Source organism: Pleurodeles waltl, chromosome 3_1, assembly GCF_031143425.1.
Source record: "Pleurodeles waltl isolate 20211129_DDA chromosome 3_1, aPleWal1.hap1.20221129, whole genome shotgun sequence".
In the NCBI taxonomy this organism is placed as follows: Eukaryota; Metazoa; Chordata; class Amphibia; order Caudata; family Salamandridae; genus Pleurodeles; species Pleurodeles waltl.
In genome coordinates, this window is record NC_090440.1 from 167,244,444 (window position 1) to 167,259,650 (window position 15,207).

General features: G+C 43.1%; 1 protein-coding gene across 2 annotated transcripts in view; it reads right to left on the bottom strand.

Moving 5' to 3' along the window:
* Window positions 1–15,207, bottom strand: part of RNF111 (ring finger protein 111) — a 306,333-nt gene that overhangs the window by 149,768 nt on the left and 141,358 nt on the right. For both annotated transcript variants that reach the window (XM_069222081.1, XM_069222080.1), the window contains exon 5: window positions 6,165–6,353. In XM_069222081.1, the coding sequence (XP_069078182.1) occupies window positions 6,165–6,353 (189 nt within the window). The remainder of the gene's footprint in view (window positions 1–6,164; window positions 6,354–15,207) is intronic.

Consider the following 15,207-nt stretch of genomic DNA (forward strand, 5'->3'; position numbering starts at 1 on the left):
TCGGTAACCAATGTAATGATTTGAGAAGAGGTGAGGAGGCCGTATCCAATGGTTTATTGCAGATAAGCCTGGCAGCTGTATTTTGGACTACTTGAAGTTTTGCCAGGAGGCTGACATTTGCAGAAACTAGCAAAGCTTTGCAGTAGTCCAATCGACTACTTATTAGCCATTGTACTAAAGTTTTTCTAGATGATGCTAGTAAAAATGAAGAGCTTTCTTCAACATATGCAGGGTGCGAAAAATAGCTAGCCACAGTAGCTGAATGGTATCAAAATAAGCCGTAAAGGTGTGGACGAGTAAAGCGAAGAAAAAAAAGGTGGTCATCGTCTGCTGAACTGCTTCTGCACCCACACGCAGGTTCCCCTATTGGTCCTCAAGCTCTACCACATAGTCGCTGGCCCAAGACCTACGCAGAAGAGTAGCTAGCTAGATAAAGAAATAACACACCCCACGCTGAGCCGCTGCCTCAAACTTGCTCAGTTTGGATCTTATTTGTGCACGGAGAGCTAGGTTGCAGTTAGAAATATATTGTTGCTTCAGTTCACGTAGCTCTTTTTCAAGAGTGAAGAGCTCTTGCTGCAGTGTTCACAAGACCCCGAATTGTTTGGCAATGCACCGCTCCCACCCCCATATGACCACTTTAAAAGCTTTTCAGAGGGTGCAGTGGAATTGGACAGACGGTTTGTAGTGCTCAAAGTAATCAACTATGGCCTCCCCTGACCTCCTCGCAGAAAACCTAATCTCTAAGAGCACCCCTTAGGAGGCGCTAAGTAACAGCATGTTGTGCATTGCTAGGAATCTGCAGTTCCAAAGGGGCAGGAGCGTAATCAGAAAGTGTACACGGATGATGGTCTACTCAGTAGAGGTCCATGTGCCTACCTCTTTTGTGGCCAGTCAAAAATCGATGCAAGACCAGGTATTGTGCGTAGTGGTAATGCAGGTGCCCTCCTTATCAAACTTATGTCTGGTACACCACAGATGTGGTTGTCGGATATAAGCAAGCGCAATAGTGCAGCAGCATTTTGGTGTGGTCTGGTTGTGCTACAGCGGTCAGGATCGAACATTATATTAAAATCCCCACCCCCACAGGACTGCACCAGGATCTAGGGTCTCAGCTATGTACCAAACTTCAGCAAAGAATTCCAGGCAGTCTGCGTTGGGACCACAGACGGACAGGAGACGCATAATACAGTCGCATAGTGTGCCAGCTAGGAAGTCACAAAGAGCTTCTCGGGCAACCCTTACGGATAATAATCATTAACACCCCACCCGCGCGTTGTTAGACTAAGGTGCTGTGTGGTATTCAACACACCATCTGGTCTGCAAACGCAACCTGGTGGCCGGGGGAGGTGCAGTTCCTGCAGCATACAGATATCTGCTCTGTAGTGCTGCATATATGAGACTACCTGGTGGGCACTGCGCACATTTTTTAGACCCCTAATATTCCATGTTAGACAAGTAAATTTATGCATCACAGGGCATACTGATGTAGCAATAGAGCTCAGCGCATGAGTGGAGGGTCGGTGGTGAAAAGATTTCTGAGTGGGCTTGACTGTAAGGGAGGAAGGAAAAGGGAAAACATGAGGCAAAGCTGACAAATGAATGGACCCAACCGGGCCAAACTACAGCATCCCAACCAAGCAACATCCCAACCAACAGATAAAATAGCAAAAACATCCCTCTGGGTGAACCGGAAGCCCATCATCTCCTGACCTGGTGGGAAAGGTCGAGTGGCCGAAGGAAAGCAGTATTTAGGGCCAGCATTCCAACTGGAGGCAGGACAGTTGAAGCACAAAAGCAGGGTGGGGTGGCAAAAAGAAAGGACTTCATCCAGTGACTAAAGATCTCTGGAATGAATATGGGTGCCACCTTAGGGTCACTTAAATAGTGGATCTTTCCCTGCTGTCGAATTCTCAACTTAGCAGGCTATATCAAGGAATAGGACCCGACATTATTTAACAGAGTGCTTGACAGGCAAGAAGACTTGGCACGTAGCCTGGACCACAGGAGTGTAATCCAGATAGATGGTTATGGTGTTATTTTGAAACATGAGGCTTCTGGTCACGGCCAGTCCAAGGACCTTGTTGTGATCTCTGTAATTTAAAAGCTTGGCTATAATAAGGTGGGCTGGGGCACCCGGTTGGGGATTTTAAGCAGAGGGATGTGTGTGCCCTTTCAACCACCAGGAGGGCAGACATGGCTACCCAAAAAGCACCCGCAGCATGTCCTCAACATAGTCTTACATGCGGCCGATGGAGGCCGTTTCCCGGGCACCTAGAATGCGCTGCTTGTTTTTTCTAAATAAATAACTTGAGTACTTTTTCCATCTGCAGCAATTGATCATCCGCAGTGTGCTGTTCATCATTAGGTGGCAAATGCAGCGTTCTAGCTGGTCTATTTGGCTCCCATGACAGCCCGCCTTTTCTTTGAGGCAGTACATTCTCTCAGTCAGCTGATCAATTTTGAACTCAATGGATGTGAGACTGTGTTTGGGGTCCAGGAACATTGAGCGAACACTTGATTGTGAGGTGGAGTCATCATCTGTCAGAGTCTCCGGCCTGCCTAATATTCTCAAAATTAAGTCTAGGTTGCATGGGGTCAGCCTTCCCCATCTCGGCGGGGTCTCGGAAGACAGAAGGAGGGCTAGTTGTGCAATGAGATTGCCAGCTATGGCAGTGGAGCGGTAGGAGGGACGCTAGGGTCAGTTCCCCCTGATGTAGATCCACTGCCAAAGCCATAAGCAGAACGGCCGCCGTAGGTTTCTCTGGCTGCAGGGGAGGGTGGAAGGGAGCGTCAGATGAGAATAGCACAACGTACTTGGCCGTCCTGAGTGTGTAGCAGGGGTGCCAAAAGTCAGATCTCTATCAGGTAGAGGCCCCACTACAGCTTGTGAGCCAACGACGGGGAGAAGGGGTTGGGGGCGGCACAAGAATGCCCGATTCAAAGATAGGACTCCATCAGGGGTTTAACAATTGTTGAGTGGACATATAGAGTACTGGGGCAATAATGCTCAAATGTCAGTAGGCACCACCAGATCCCTGGTCAATTGAGTTCACTGGTATGGGGATCAGAAGGTTAAAAAAAAAATGGGGTACCTAGGAATCCACAAGTCTGAAATCTTTCCCTCCAGGCAACCCTGTTCTGCAGCGGTGGGCACTGGGAGAACAAGAAAATGTGCGGCTCAGGGGGCCCATCAAAGGTGACTGCGAAAAGAAAGCTTACAGAGTTATCGAGGAGTCAATCTGGGGTTGACAAGCACGCTCGTCCTGCAAATGTCTCAGGCTAAACAAGAGTGGCCCTCGAAGTCGACAAGCCCGCGTGAATCTCACCTCCTGTTCCCACAGGACAGTTAAAGGTCAGGGCTTCGTAAAAAAAAAATATATATATATTCTGCGGGGTCTGCTGTGGCCCTCGGCTGCACCTGCGATCCACTAGAAGGAACTGGGCCATACCTCTAGGTGGCCAGCAGCTGCTGCACCAGCCCACGTCCCTGGCCTCAGTCTGATCTCTATGCACGGCAGGCTCCGCTGCAGCAGTCCCTGCTACGCTGCCTTCTCACTTGTAATCAGCGGTGTTCAGCGCTTTCAGCAGCAATCTGGCTTGGGCGTTGGTGCAAGGGAAGCGGGGTACTGTCTTCATCACAAATCAGAGGGCTGCGCAGGCCACCAATACAGATCTGTGTAGGCCACTCCCATAAGGCATGCCTCACCTCACCACTGGTGGGGTGCAGTCCAGTAAAGAATCCTGTGCACATCGTTGTAACATGAAAATATTCGTGGTTACCCACAGAAGTTGGGCTATTAAAATGATGCCAACCTCCAGTCAGGCGCCGATGCCCCATTAAAAATATGCTAAGTGAAAATAAGTTTGGCCGTCCGAGCCTGACAAAGTAGTGGCCATCGTGCCATTGAACTCTCAGGGGCACCAGTAGCTACTATCTCTAGAATCCCAAACATATTTGCTCTTGCTATGCATCTCAGCAGACACTTTCATTGCACCTTATCTGAAGGCAATAGGTCTGAATATCTGCAAGCTAGTTCACAGGGAAACTGGGTACCCATGAAAAGTGAAATAGGAAGACAGAAGTATACAACTTTATTTATGAGACAGAAGACTGGGCTCACGCCAAACAATGAATTTAAGAAGTCACTGTAGCACATCTGTCACACACATTACAGCGACATCAATGTGATTGAACAGCTTTGGCAAGGTCTGTACACTTCTTATGAGGTCAAGTTCTCTGTCAGCTTTGGCATGCATACAAATAATTTCTTTCCCGCCTCAGACCAGAAGGTGGAGCCATATTGACTCGGGACCTTAACCTCTCACTCCAACATAAAGTGGTTTCAGTGGGATTGTAGCCATAAATAGAAATCCTTGATACGGTTTTCCCCTCTGCTCTTTAAAACACAACGAGGGGACAAGGCACAGAATATAAGTAACATACTAGACTGACTCCTCCTAGATCTGGACTGCGCTAATTGTACCTCCATTTCCATAACCTTAATTCTACCTGCTAGAACGAGATGGAAACGTGAAGCAATTCAACTCAATGATGCTTTGAGACGCGCAACTTAATTAAGCACAACAACCTGAACATACATTGATGTTTACATCATCATACTGACAAACCTTCACATCAGCACATAATCACATTGTCACAGTCACATTGACTAAATAAATGACTGATCATTAAACTAAAAAACATTCAAAATTTAAAATAAACCCAATTATAAATATATTTTAAAAATGTGGGCATCATTAAGTGGGTTAGACAAATGTTTACGAAAACACATTTCACTTCAGAGCATAAATACAATTCAACATTAAAAAAAAACAAGAACTAAGGAAATACACATTTTTGTGTAGAGTTTTTGGGTTATGGGTCCTGATATTTGCATAACCAATGGGAATTTAATAATTTAAATTCATTTTTTTAATAACATATTTCAGTGGGTAATGGAAAAGGACACTTCAGTGTTAAAACTTTTTGTTAATTTAGTTTAATAAACTATATTTTAGTCTAAATGAAAAACGTTTATGGGTAATGGTTGGTGCTATGCGTGGGTTTAGGTTTAACAGTAGGATTATGCTAATATATGCAAAAAACGGGTTGTCATTGTTAAAGTAGTACATAGTGATAAGCATATCAAAATAAAGGCGAATCAATGTGATGGAATGTCAATGTCAAAATGACAGTAAAAGGATTCCGCTATCACAAGTATTCATATGGTGAAATAAATTCAGTCATAACATAGTACTAGATCGAAGAAACCCAGAAAAGAACACACTTCTCTGGTATAGGAGAAGAGAAGATTTTGATTCCCAAGGGAGTAACATGGAGTTGCACAGAGTTTAGTATCAGTTGCTGGTCTGTGTTAGAGGACAGACAACTTCGAAACATCAAGAGGTTTTACTAGTGACAAGTTAAGAAATGCCTATTCTTGCGTAACTCAAACATACAGGAGACTAAAGTGGTTTCTATGGTTTTCTATTCTGTGCTCATTTCACTCCTCGATAAACTTAAAAAAACATTAAAGCTGCTGCCAACAGAAAAGGAGAACTAGTCAGTGGTTATAAAATATGGAACACTATTGCCTGGTCGTGGGGGATGAGGAGTTTGGGCGGAGAGAGATGGGGGAGAGAGATGAGAGAGAGATATGAGAGAGAGATATGAGAGAGAGATGAGAGAGAGAGAGAGAGAGAGAGAGAGAGAGAGAGAGAGAGAGAGAGAGAGAGAGAGAGAGAAGTTGGAGGGAGTGTGTGTGTAGATATACACACATATATGTCAAGGTTTGCAGTGCAGTCTTGAAGAAACACTAATGAATACCTTTCTGCTTCAATATATATTTACTTTCTAATATTTCAGGAATATACTCTATATACTTTTACTAATGATCCACGGTTACTACTGATCAATAGTTAATATTTCCTTACACAAGAGTAGGCAGGTAGCAGTAGTTGAGCATTACTAAAAATGTATCTGAAATCTACACACAGGAGATTGATTGCAAACTCCCAGTAGTTAAAAACACATTGGTGGGGTTTTCTAAAACTAAGACTTTAGTGCAAACCCATTTAACATGTCAACTGAAGAGGGTCTCCACAGTCACTTATATGACAAGCTTTTCCCAAAAATCACATCTTAAATGGGAAAAACGTACCTCCTGCTGAAGGACCAGCATTGTTGAAATTAAGAGGAGCAGCAGAAGGGTCAGGCATGGTGGATAGCTGAGCATTGGAAGGACCCGAAGCAGCATCAGAGGCCTGCTCTGAGGTGGAAGCATGACTGGAAGTAGAAGTTACAGACTGAAACTCCACTCGAGATGTCGTCGTTGGCACCACTGTGGGATCTGGAGAAACAAGCAATCTAATCAGTTTTCACAGAAAATTCACACATTTTTACATAAATAAACACTAAGCATTAGCAATTGTAATGGAACTGTAGAGAAAAACAGGCAAATACAGATATTGATTTTTAGTAGACAGAAAAAATGGGAAACAGCAAACACACTAAGTATTGCTTTCTTAGAAGTAACTTTGGTATTCCTATTCCACATGACACAAAAATAAAACACTCAGAGATGGGGCTAAGAACGCGTTTTAGGAATGTTAACAATGTAAGGACAAGTGACTGAACATGTGCAACTTAACTTGCATAAACTTGGTTATTTGTACTTGCAATCACCAGTAAACAAGGAATTGCTGGCAGTAAAGAAGAGCCTCTGAAATGGGAGGAGTTAAAGTTAACAAATCTTTTCTTACACCTTAGTTTGGCTCTGCTTACTCAACTAGTAATAACGGTAAGCAAGCAGAAACGATTGGGGATGATGATTTAAAGGAAGCATGTTATGAAGCGCACTGGAACACTAATCCAGACACTATCACATAGTAACATTAATTTAGAGTGTTCAGACGTTTCCACAAGGTCACTATGTTTTCAACCCTATATGTTACATACTATTGTAAATGGGATCGTAAGTGAAACTTGCTTCAACTCTCAAAATGCATTAATTTGCCAGATTAACAGCAACCATTTACAAACAGAACTTTGGCAGTTATGACCACGGAGCGCTCTACTAAGGCAGCTGGGTACTCAATTCTAACAGCAAAACGAAGACTCCTGTAGGTGATACTCTTGCAGTCCACAAGGCTTTCTAAGGTGCACTATGCACAAGCACGCAGCAAAATGGAACATATAAGCATATGAACAGATTGAGAGTTCCCTCGTTTGTTTGAATCAACAAGCGGCCAGAGCTTTCCTGAGCATCCTTATATCAAAAGAGGTAATGAGCGCACTAAATTCTCTGCATAACGCAAAGGTCTCTCGCCTGCCTGATCTACGTGTGGAGTTACGTAAAGCATGATACACGTATTGACTGCTATGCTATTTGACACTATAAAAACATTTGTGCTCGGCTGCATATTCCCCCCCCACCCACTTACTAGAATATAGCTTGAAAATAAATATATATTATTCACATGCTAGGCATAGCTTTTCCGACATCTAGTGTTGCAAGTTTTTTTTCTTTGAAGAAGTCTTTTTCTGAGTCATGGGATCGAGCGGCGACTCCTCTCGGTTTCAGTGCGCAGGGGCATTGACTCCATTGTTAGATTGTTTTCCCGCAAAGGGTAAAGGAATGAGTGATAGAGTATAGGAATACAAAGATGTCCATGCAAATGTAAATGTATATACATATGTACAAATTTAAAACTTAAAATGAATACAGGCTTCCAGGGAGGAGTAAATCTGCAGCACTACATGCCATGAACAGATGTACACTGGGTAAGTGACATTTTCCGTTCGATGGCATGTGTAGCTGCAGATACACATGCTATGCATAGACTAGAAAGCAGTCAGTCCTCCCAAAAAGCGGTGGCTAGCCTGTAGGAGTTGAAGTTGTTTGAAATAATGTCCTTAAGACAGCTTGGCCTACAGTGGCTTGTTGCTGTGAGAAAACATCAACACAGTAGTGTTTTGTAAATGTATGTGGAGTTGACCATGTGGGTGCATTACAGATCTCAACCATTGGTATGTTCCCTAAAATGCCACTGATGCACCATTCTTTCTTGTAGAATGTGCTTTAGGAATGATCAGAAGGTGTCTTTTTTGCTTTTATGTAGCATGTTTGTATGCATCTAACAATCCATCTTGCTAAACCTTGTTTTGATATAGGATTGCCTTTATGTGGTTCTTGGAAAGCAACAAAAAGTTGTTTTGTTTTTCTAAAATCTTTAGTTCTATCTATATAGTACATAAGAGCTCTTTTGAGATCTAGGGTATGAAGAGCTCTTTCTGCCACAGAGTCTGGCTGTGGAAAGAAGACTGGCAATTCCACTGTTTGGTTGATGTGAAAAGGAGATACTACTTTTGGTATAAATTTTGGATTTGTTCTAAAGACAACTTTATGTTTGTGTATTTGGAAAAAAGGTTCCTCAAGAGTGAACACTTGTATCTCACTAACTCTTCTTAAAGAGGTAATAGCTACAAGGAACGATGGAACAGGTGGTGTTGTAGGTGGAATAATGAGTCTTAATCCTTCCATGAAAGCTTTAATCACTGTAACTCTGAATAGAGAAGTGTGCTTAATATTCAGTAAGTATGCAGATATTGCAGTTAGGTGTATTTTGATGGATGAAAAAGCCTAATTTGATTTCTGCAAATGAAGTAAATAGCATACAATATGTTGTATAGATCAGTGGTTCCCAACCTGTGGTCCGGGGACCCCTGGGGGTCCGCGAAGCCTCCTCAGGGGGTCCGCGACTGCTTAGAAAATTAAATAATATTAACAGATTAGGTCCCTAGCTTTCAGTAATGACTCAGTAGGGGGTCCCTGGATTCCAATAATGGTTCAGTGGGGGTCCCCGGGTTTCAATAAGGATAAAGTGGGGGTCCACAGAAGTCAAAAGGTTGGGAACCACTGGTATAGATGCTGTAAGTGGACTGATGTTTTCAGATTGGCAATAGAAAACAAATCTTTTCCACTTGTTTGAGTAGCATTGTCTAGTAGTAGATTTATGTGCTTGTTTAATTACTTCCATACATTCTGGTGGAAGCTTTAGAATTAGAATTCTATGACTTCAGGAGCCAAATCGCTAGATTGAGTGCATTGGGGTTTGGATGCCTGATTTGACCGTTGTTCTGTGTTAGCAGATCTGGTCTGGAATGTGGTACTACAGAGAGATCTAGAAGTGTTGTGTACCAGTGCTGGCGTGCCCATGTTGGTGCCATGAGTATCATGGTGAGTGACGTTTGAGGTAGTTTGCTGACCAGAAAGGGCAGGAGTGGGAGAGGGGAAAAAGCGTAAGCAAATATCCCTGACCAATTGATCCACAGAGCATTGCCCTTCGATAGGGGATGTGGGTGTCTGGATGCGAAGTTTGGGCATTTTGCGTTTTTGCTTGTTGCAAATAGATCTACGTCTGGTGTACCCCACTTTTGAAAGTACTTTCGAAGTACTTGGGAGTGAATATCCCATTCGTGTGTTTGTTGTCGATTTCTGCTTAGGAGATCTGCAAGCTAATTGCCTATCCCTGAAATATACTGTGCCAGTAAATGAATAGGATTGAGAATTGCACATTTCCAAATTGTTTGGGCTACAAGGGACAGTTGAGATGAATGTGTCCCGCCCTGTTAGATGAGGTAATACATGGTTGTCATGTTGTCTGTTTTTATGAGAACATTCTTCGGTTTGAGAAGAGGTTGAAACGCTTTTTGGGCAAGTAACACAGCTAATCATTTTAAGTGGTTTATGTATGGCTGTTTCGTTTTGATATCCCATTGCCCTTGAATGGCTTGATAGTTGAGGTGAGCTCTCCAACTTATCATTGATGGGTCTGTTGTCATTATGGTCTGAGGCACAGGGTCTTGAAATGACCACCCCTTCATTAGATTGCTGCGATTCCACCATTGAAGGAACATATGTGTTTGGTGGTCCATCAACACTAGATCTTGAAGTTGACCGTGTGCCTGTGACCATTGTTGAGAGGCACTGTTGTAAGGGCCTCATGTTTAGTCTTGCATGTGGGACTATAGCTATGCAAGATGCCATCATTCCTAGAATCTTAATGATAAATCTCACAGTGTATTGTTGATTTGGCTGTATGAGTGGTATGAGATTTTGGAAAGCTTGAATCCTTTGTATATTTGGATAAGCTAGGGCTTGTTGAGTATTTAGGATAGCATCTAGGTAAGGCTGTACCTGTGCCGTTGAAAGTGTGACTTTTGGTAATTCAGAATGAACACTAGGGTGTGCAAGGTTTCTATCACGTAATGAGTGTGTTCTTGGCATTGTGTAAAATTGCTTGATTTTATTAGCCAATCATCTAGATATGGAAAGACGTGGATGTGTTGTCTTCTTAAATAGGGTACTACTACTGCTAGACACTTTGTGAACATTCTTGGAGCTGTTGTTATGCCAAATGGCAACATCTTTAACTGGTAGTGTTTTCCTGGTATGACAAACCTGAGGTATTTTTTTGTGAGCTGGATGGATGGGTATGTGGACATACGAATCTTTGAGGTCTAAAGCAGTCATGTAATCTTGTTTTCGTAGTAGTGGAATAACATCTTGCAGAGTTACCATGTGAAAATGTTCTGACAGGATGTATAGATTGGGGGGCCTGAGGTCCAAGATGGGCCTGAGGGTGCCGTCTTTTTCGGGAATGAGGAAGTATAGTGAGTATTCTCCTTTTCCTTGTTGAGAATGTGTAACCAATTCTATTGCTTGTTTTAATAGTAGAGATAGTACCTCTTGTAACAGAACGGTGTGTTCTGGGGACAACTTGTGACATTGTGGTGGAATGTTTGGAGGGGTGGATATTAATTATAGGCAATAGCCATTGTGGATAATTGATAATACCCAATTGTCTGGGGTGATATTTTGCCAATTAGAGTGGAAATTGCTGTAGTCTTCCCCCCACAGGAGATGTGTGGAGTGGAAGGGAGGGAAGGAAGTCACTGTTTAGGTTGTGTTGTGGTCTGCTTAGAGGTTTGGAATTCACCTCTGTTCCTGAAATATTGTTCTCTATAGTATCCTCTAAACCCACCTCTTTGTTATTGGGTTTGTTGTCCCTGCTTTGGTTGGGAGCTGGAAGCATTTGAGGATTGAGGCTTAAAACCTCCTCTAAGCTGTGGCCTGCGAAAGAAGCCTCTATATGGGGTAGTGTATAAAGCGCCCATTGCTTTCGTAGTATCTGAGTCCTTCCTCAGTTTCTCAATAGTGGTGTCTACTTCTGGGCCAAAGAGGTGCTTGCCTGTTGAATTTCGGGTTTAAAAACCAGAGGAGCGTAGCAATGGATGTCTTCTAATTGTGATGGTAGTATTTACACTCCTTGCAGCTGTATCAGCAGCATCGAGGGCAGATCTTATTTGATTATTGCTGATAGCTTGTCCCTCTTCCACCACTTGTGCTAATTTTTGATGCTCCTTTGGGAGATGCTTTTTCATTTCATCCCAGTGGGCCCTGTCATACCTGGCTAGAAGTGCCAGAGAATTTGGAAATCTCCACTGATTTGCTGCTTGTGTAGCAACTCTTTTCCCAGCTGTATCAAATTTTCTACTCTCCTTTTCAGGAGGTGGTGCCTCTCCTGATGACTGGCTGTTTGCCCTTTATCTTGCCGCACTGACTACTACTGAGTCTGGAGGGACCTAATGAGTGATGTAATCTGGGTCAGTAGGGGCAGGCTTATACTTTTTAACAATTCTAGGGGTGATGATCCTAGCTTTGACAGGTTAATTAAAAATCAGGTTTAACCATTCCTGCTAACATTGGGAGACACTGGTATCTGGAATGAGTAGACGACAGTGTATTAAATAAAAAGTCTTCTTTTAATGGTTTAGAATGCATGGCTACTCCAAGGTAAGCTGCTGCCCTAGATATTACTTGAGTGTATGCAGTGGTGTCTTCTGGATGAGAAGGTTTTGATGGATAAATGTCTGGATCATTGTCCGGGATGGGATCAGGGACATAGAGGTCCCATGAGTATGCTGTATTTCCACGTGAGTATAAAGAATGTGTTGGAGAATGCACTGGTGGTGGGCTATTCTGAGGTGAGAAAGAGCTGTGGAGAGTGAGGAGGAGAAGTATGGAGAGGTAGTGGCTTCTCCTTTTGGTTTTGCACCTTTGCTGGTGGTTGCACAGAGTCTAATTCCTCTTGGAAAGCCAGCTTTCTTTTGGTTTTTAAAGGAGGTGCAGTGATGATTCTTCCTGTCTCCTTATGAATATGGATTTTGTCTCTAATCCATAATCTGTAATATTGATCAAATCTCAGTCTCTTTTTCAGAAGTCTTATGAGATTCCATGATTGGCTTTGCAATCTGTTTTAATTTTTTGGAAAGTCCTTGTTCCTCTGAGTATGAGGATTTTTTCGGCTCCAAGGTGTGTATCTTTTTCGGTCACAAAAAAGTAGTCGGATGTCTTGTCTCCGAAGCAGATTGCCAAATTTTCGACTCCGATGAATGGGGTCTTTTACTGGAGTCTGAAGTGGTGCTCTTAATGGATTTGCTCGGCTCTGATGTGGACGTAGGAGTGGCCTTTTTCGACGCCAGCAGTCTTTTTTCGGGCAGAACCATGGCCTTCTGGCAGTGGTGTACCCATGGCATTTGAATGTTTTCTCTGCAGCGGTGTAGGAGCAGACGTACTCACATGCTGGCCAGCTGTGATGGGTCTGTCATCTTCCGACTCCTGTTCGGAGTCTGTATCTTGGATGGAGATTGCTGTCTGCGCCTGCTCTTCCTCCATGATGTCGAGATGTTCGCTGCTTTTCGACGCCATTTCGAGTCTTCAGGCTCGGCGATCTCTCAGGGTCTTATTTGATCTAAATGATCGACAGGCATCACAATCTTCCTCCCGATGGTCTGGAGAAAGGCACAAATTACAAACCAAGAGTTGGTCTGTATAGGGGTACGTCACGTGGCACCGAGAGCAGAATTGGAAAGGAGCCTGATCCATCAGGCTCTCCACACGGTAGGCCTGAACAAGCCAGAGTTGGGCGCACGTGCCCCGAAGGGCGAAATAGTGGTTCCAACAGTACTACCGGTTCGATGCCAGACGGGAAACGCAATCGAAACAATACCGATGAATGAGAAGGTTTTCTGAGGTTTTCCGAATTGAAATCTCGGAGCGAGAAGAAACACGTCTGAACCCGACTGCGGAAAGAAAACAATCTAACAATGGAGTTGATGCCCATGCGCACTGAAACAGAGAGGAGGAGTCACTCGATCCTGTGACTCCGAAAAAGACTTCTTTGAAGAAAAACAACTTGTAATACTCTGAGCCAACACTAGATGTCGGAAGAGCTATGCATAGCATGTGCATGCTACACATGCCATCGAATATACATATATATTCTACATATATCCTGCAATCGATAACCAGTAGGTAGTACCAGTTGGGACCTAAGTCCCATAGACAAAGCGTTTTTTGTTATGCCAATAACTTTCGCGCCGTTTGACTAATCTTCACAAAATTCTGAAAACTAGTACGCCAATCACTTTAGCTGCCGTCAGAAACGTTTCAGGGTGATTCGTGAAGCGGGGGCAGAGAAAAAGGAGGGGGGGTCCTAAAATGTGTTTTCCCCATCCAATTTCCCATAGGGATTTTGAACACGACTACATCCTAAACCGCTGGACGAATTTACATCAAATCTTGCAGAAAGCTAGATCTTCATATATAAAGATATATTTTTGTTATTTGGTGCAAAACTGTTCCGGAGTTATTAAAGGATAAAGAAAATTGTATATCTAGGGACATGAAACCACGGATCCAGGCTTAAAAGCAAAGCGCTAATTGGCACTTTCATTCCCATAGATGAGGAATCTATCAGTTATTTGTATAAACCAGCGTACAGATTTTTAGACTGGGCTCTTTTTAGATGGAAGAGACCACGGAAGGAAAAGGACTTACCAGTAGGAGTAGTTGTACAGCTAGAAGAATTTTCTGGATTCACATGCTGTGCACTATTCCGCCATCTAGTGGTTTGGTTCAGAATTGTTTTTTTCCTTTTCTCTCTCTCTTTTTTTGGTTTTTGCTGTCAGCATCGTCAACCACTATTTGGTGATATGTCCATGCCCCTAATGTGACGTCAGACAGTGCCCCAGATGTTTTTTTGTGTAGTCGCCATCTTCAAATTACATTTTATTTTCTTCCTTGGTATACCCACCTCCTTGTTCTTTTCTTTCCCACCTGATTGCTACATCTCCCATTTTCGGGGAGGTGGGTGGGTCGCATGTAAGTCCAGAAAACTCTTCAGGCTGCAAACTACCTCTACTAGTAAGTAATCATTTCCTTTTGAGGAATGAATCCTTTTCAGGATTAACAGGCTGTGCATTAGATTATGTAGCGGTTTCCCTTCTTATGGGATGAAAAGTCTAAGCAAACAGGTGCTGCAGTACTCTTCGTTCCTTCTCTGCTTCCTTGTTCATTTGAATATCCACACAATAATGTCTAGCACAAGTATGTGGTGATGCCCATGTTGCTGCTGCATAGATTACCTCCATTACTGCATTTGCTAGGAACGCCAGTGTTAAGCCATTTTCTGCACTGAATGGGCTCTTGGGCGTGTGGGCAGTGTTACTCCTGCCTTAGAATAGCAAATCTATATTGTTCCTGCAATTCATCTTGAAATTGTTCCCTTGGTTACTGGGGAACCCTTGCTTGCTTTAGCAAATGAGACAAACAACTGATTTCCTTTGCAAAACTTTTTTGTTTACTGCAAATTGTACATTAAAGCCCTCTTTACATCCAACATGTGCAGGGCTCTTTTGCTCTGTGTGTTCGGTTCTTTGAAGAAGGATGGTAACTGAACACTTTGATTAACTTGAAACTGAATTATTACCTTTGGCATAAACTGAGGGTTAGTTACGAGTACCACTTTGTTTGTCCTTATGTATTTGCAGGTATGGTTCATGGATTGTTAATTCTTGCAATTCGCTTGCTCTGCGTAGCGATGTAATAAGGAACGCTGTCTTGAGCATTATTTATTTTAAATCTGTTTTCTGCATAGGTTCAAAGGGCTTTGCATTAACTGCGTTAGCACAGTATTTAGGTTCCATAATGGTACTGGAACTGATCTTGGTGGAGCAATTCTTTTTGTCTCTTCACCACTGGGGATGTGAACAAGCTGTTACCTGAAGTGCCCCTTGTCTAGGCTACTAAAGCTGCCAGGTGTACCTTTAGGGATGAATAGGTTGGCGGGTATTTAACA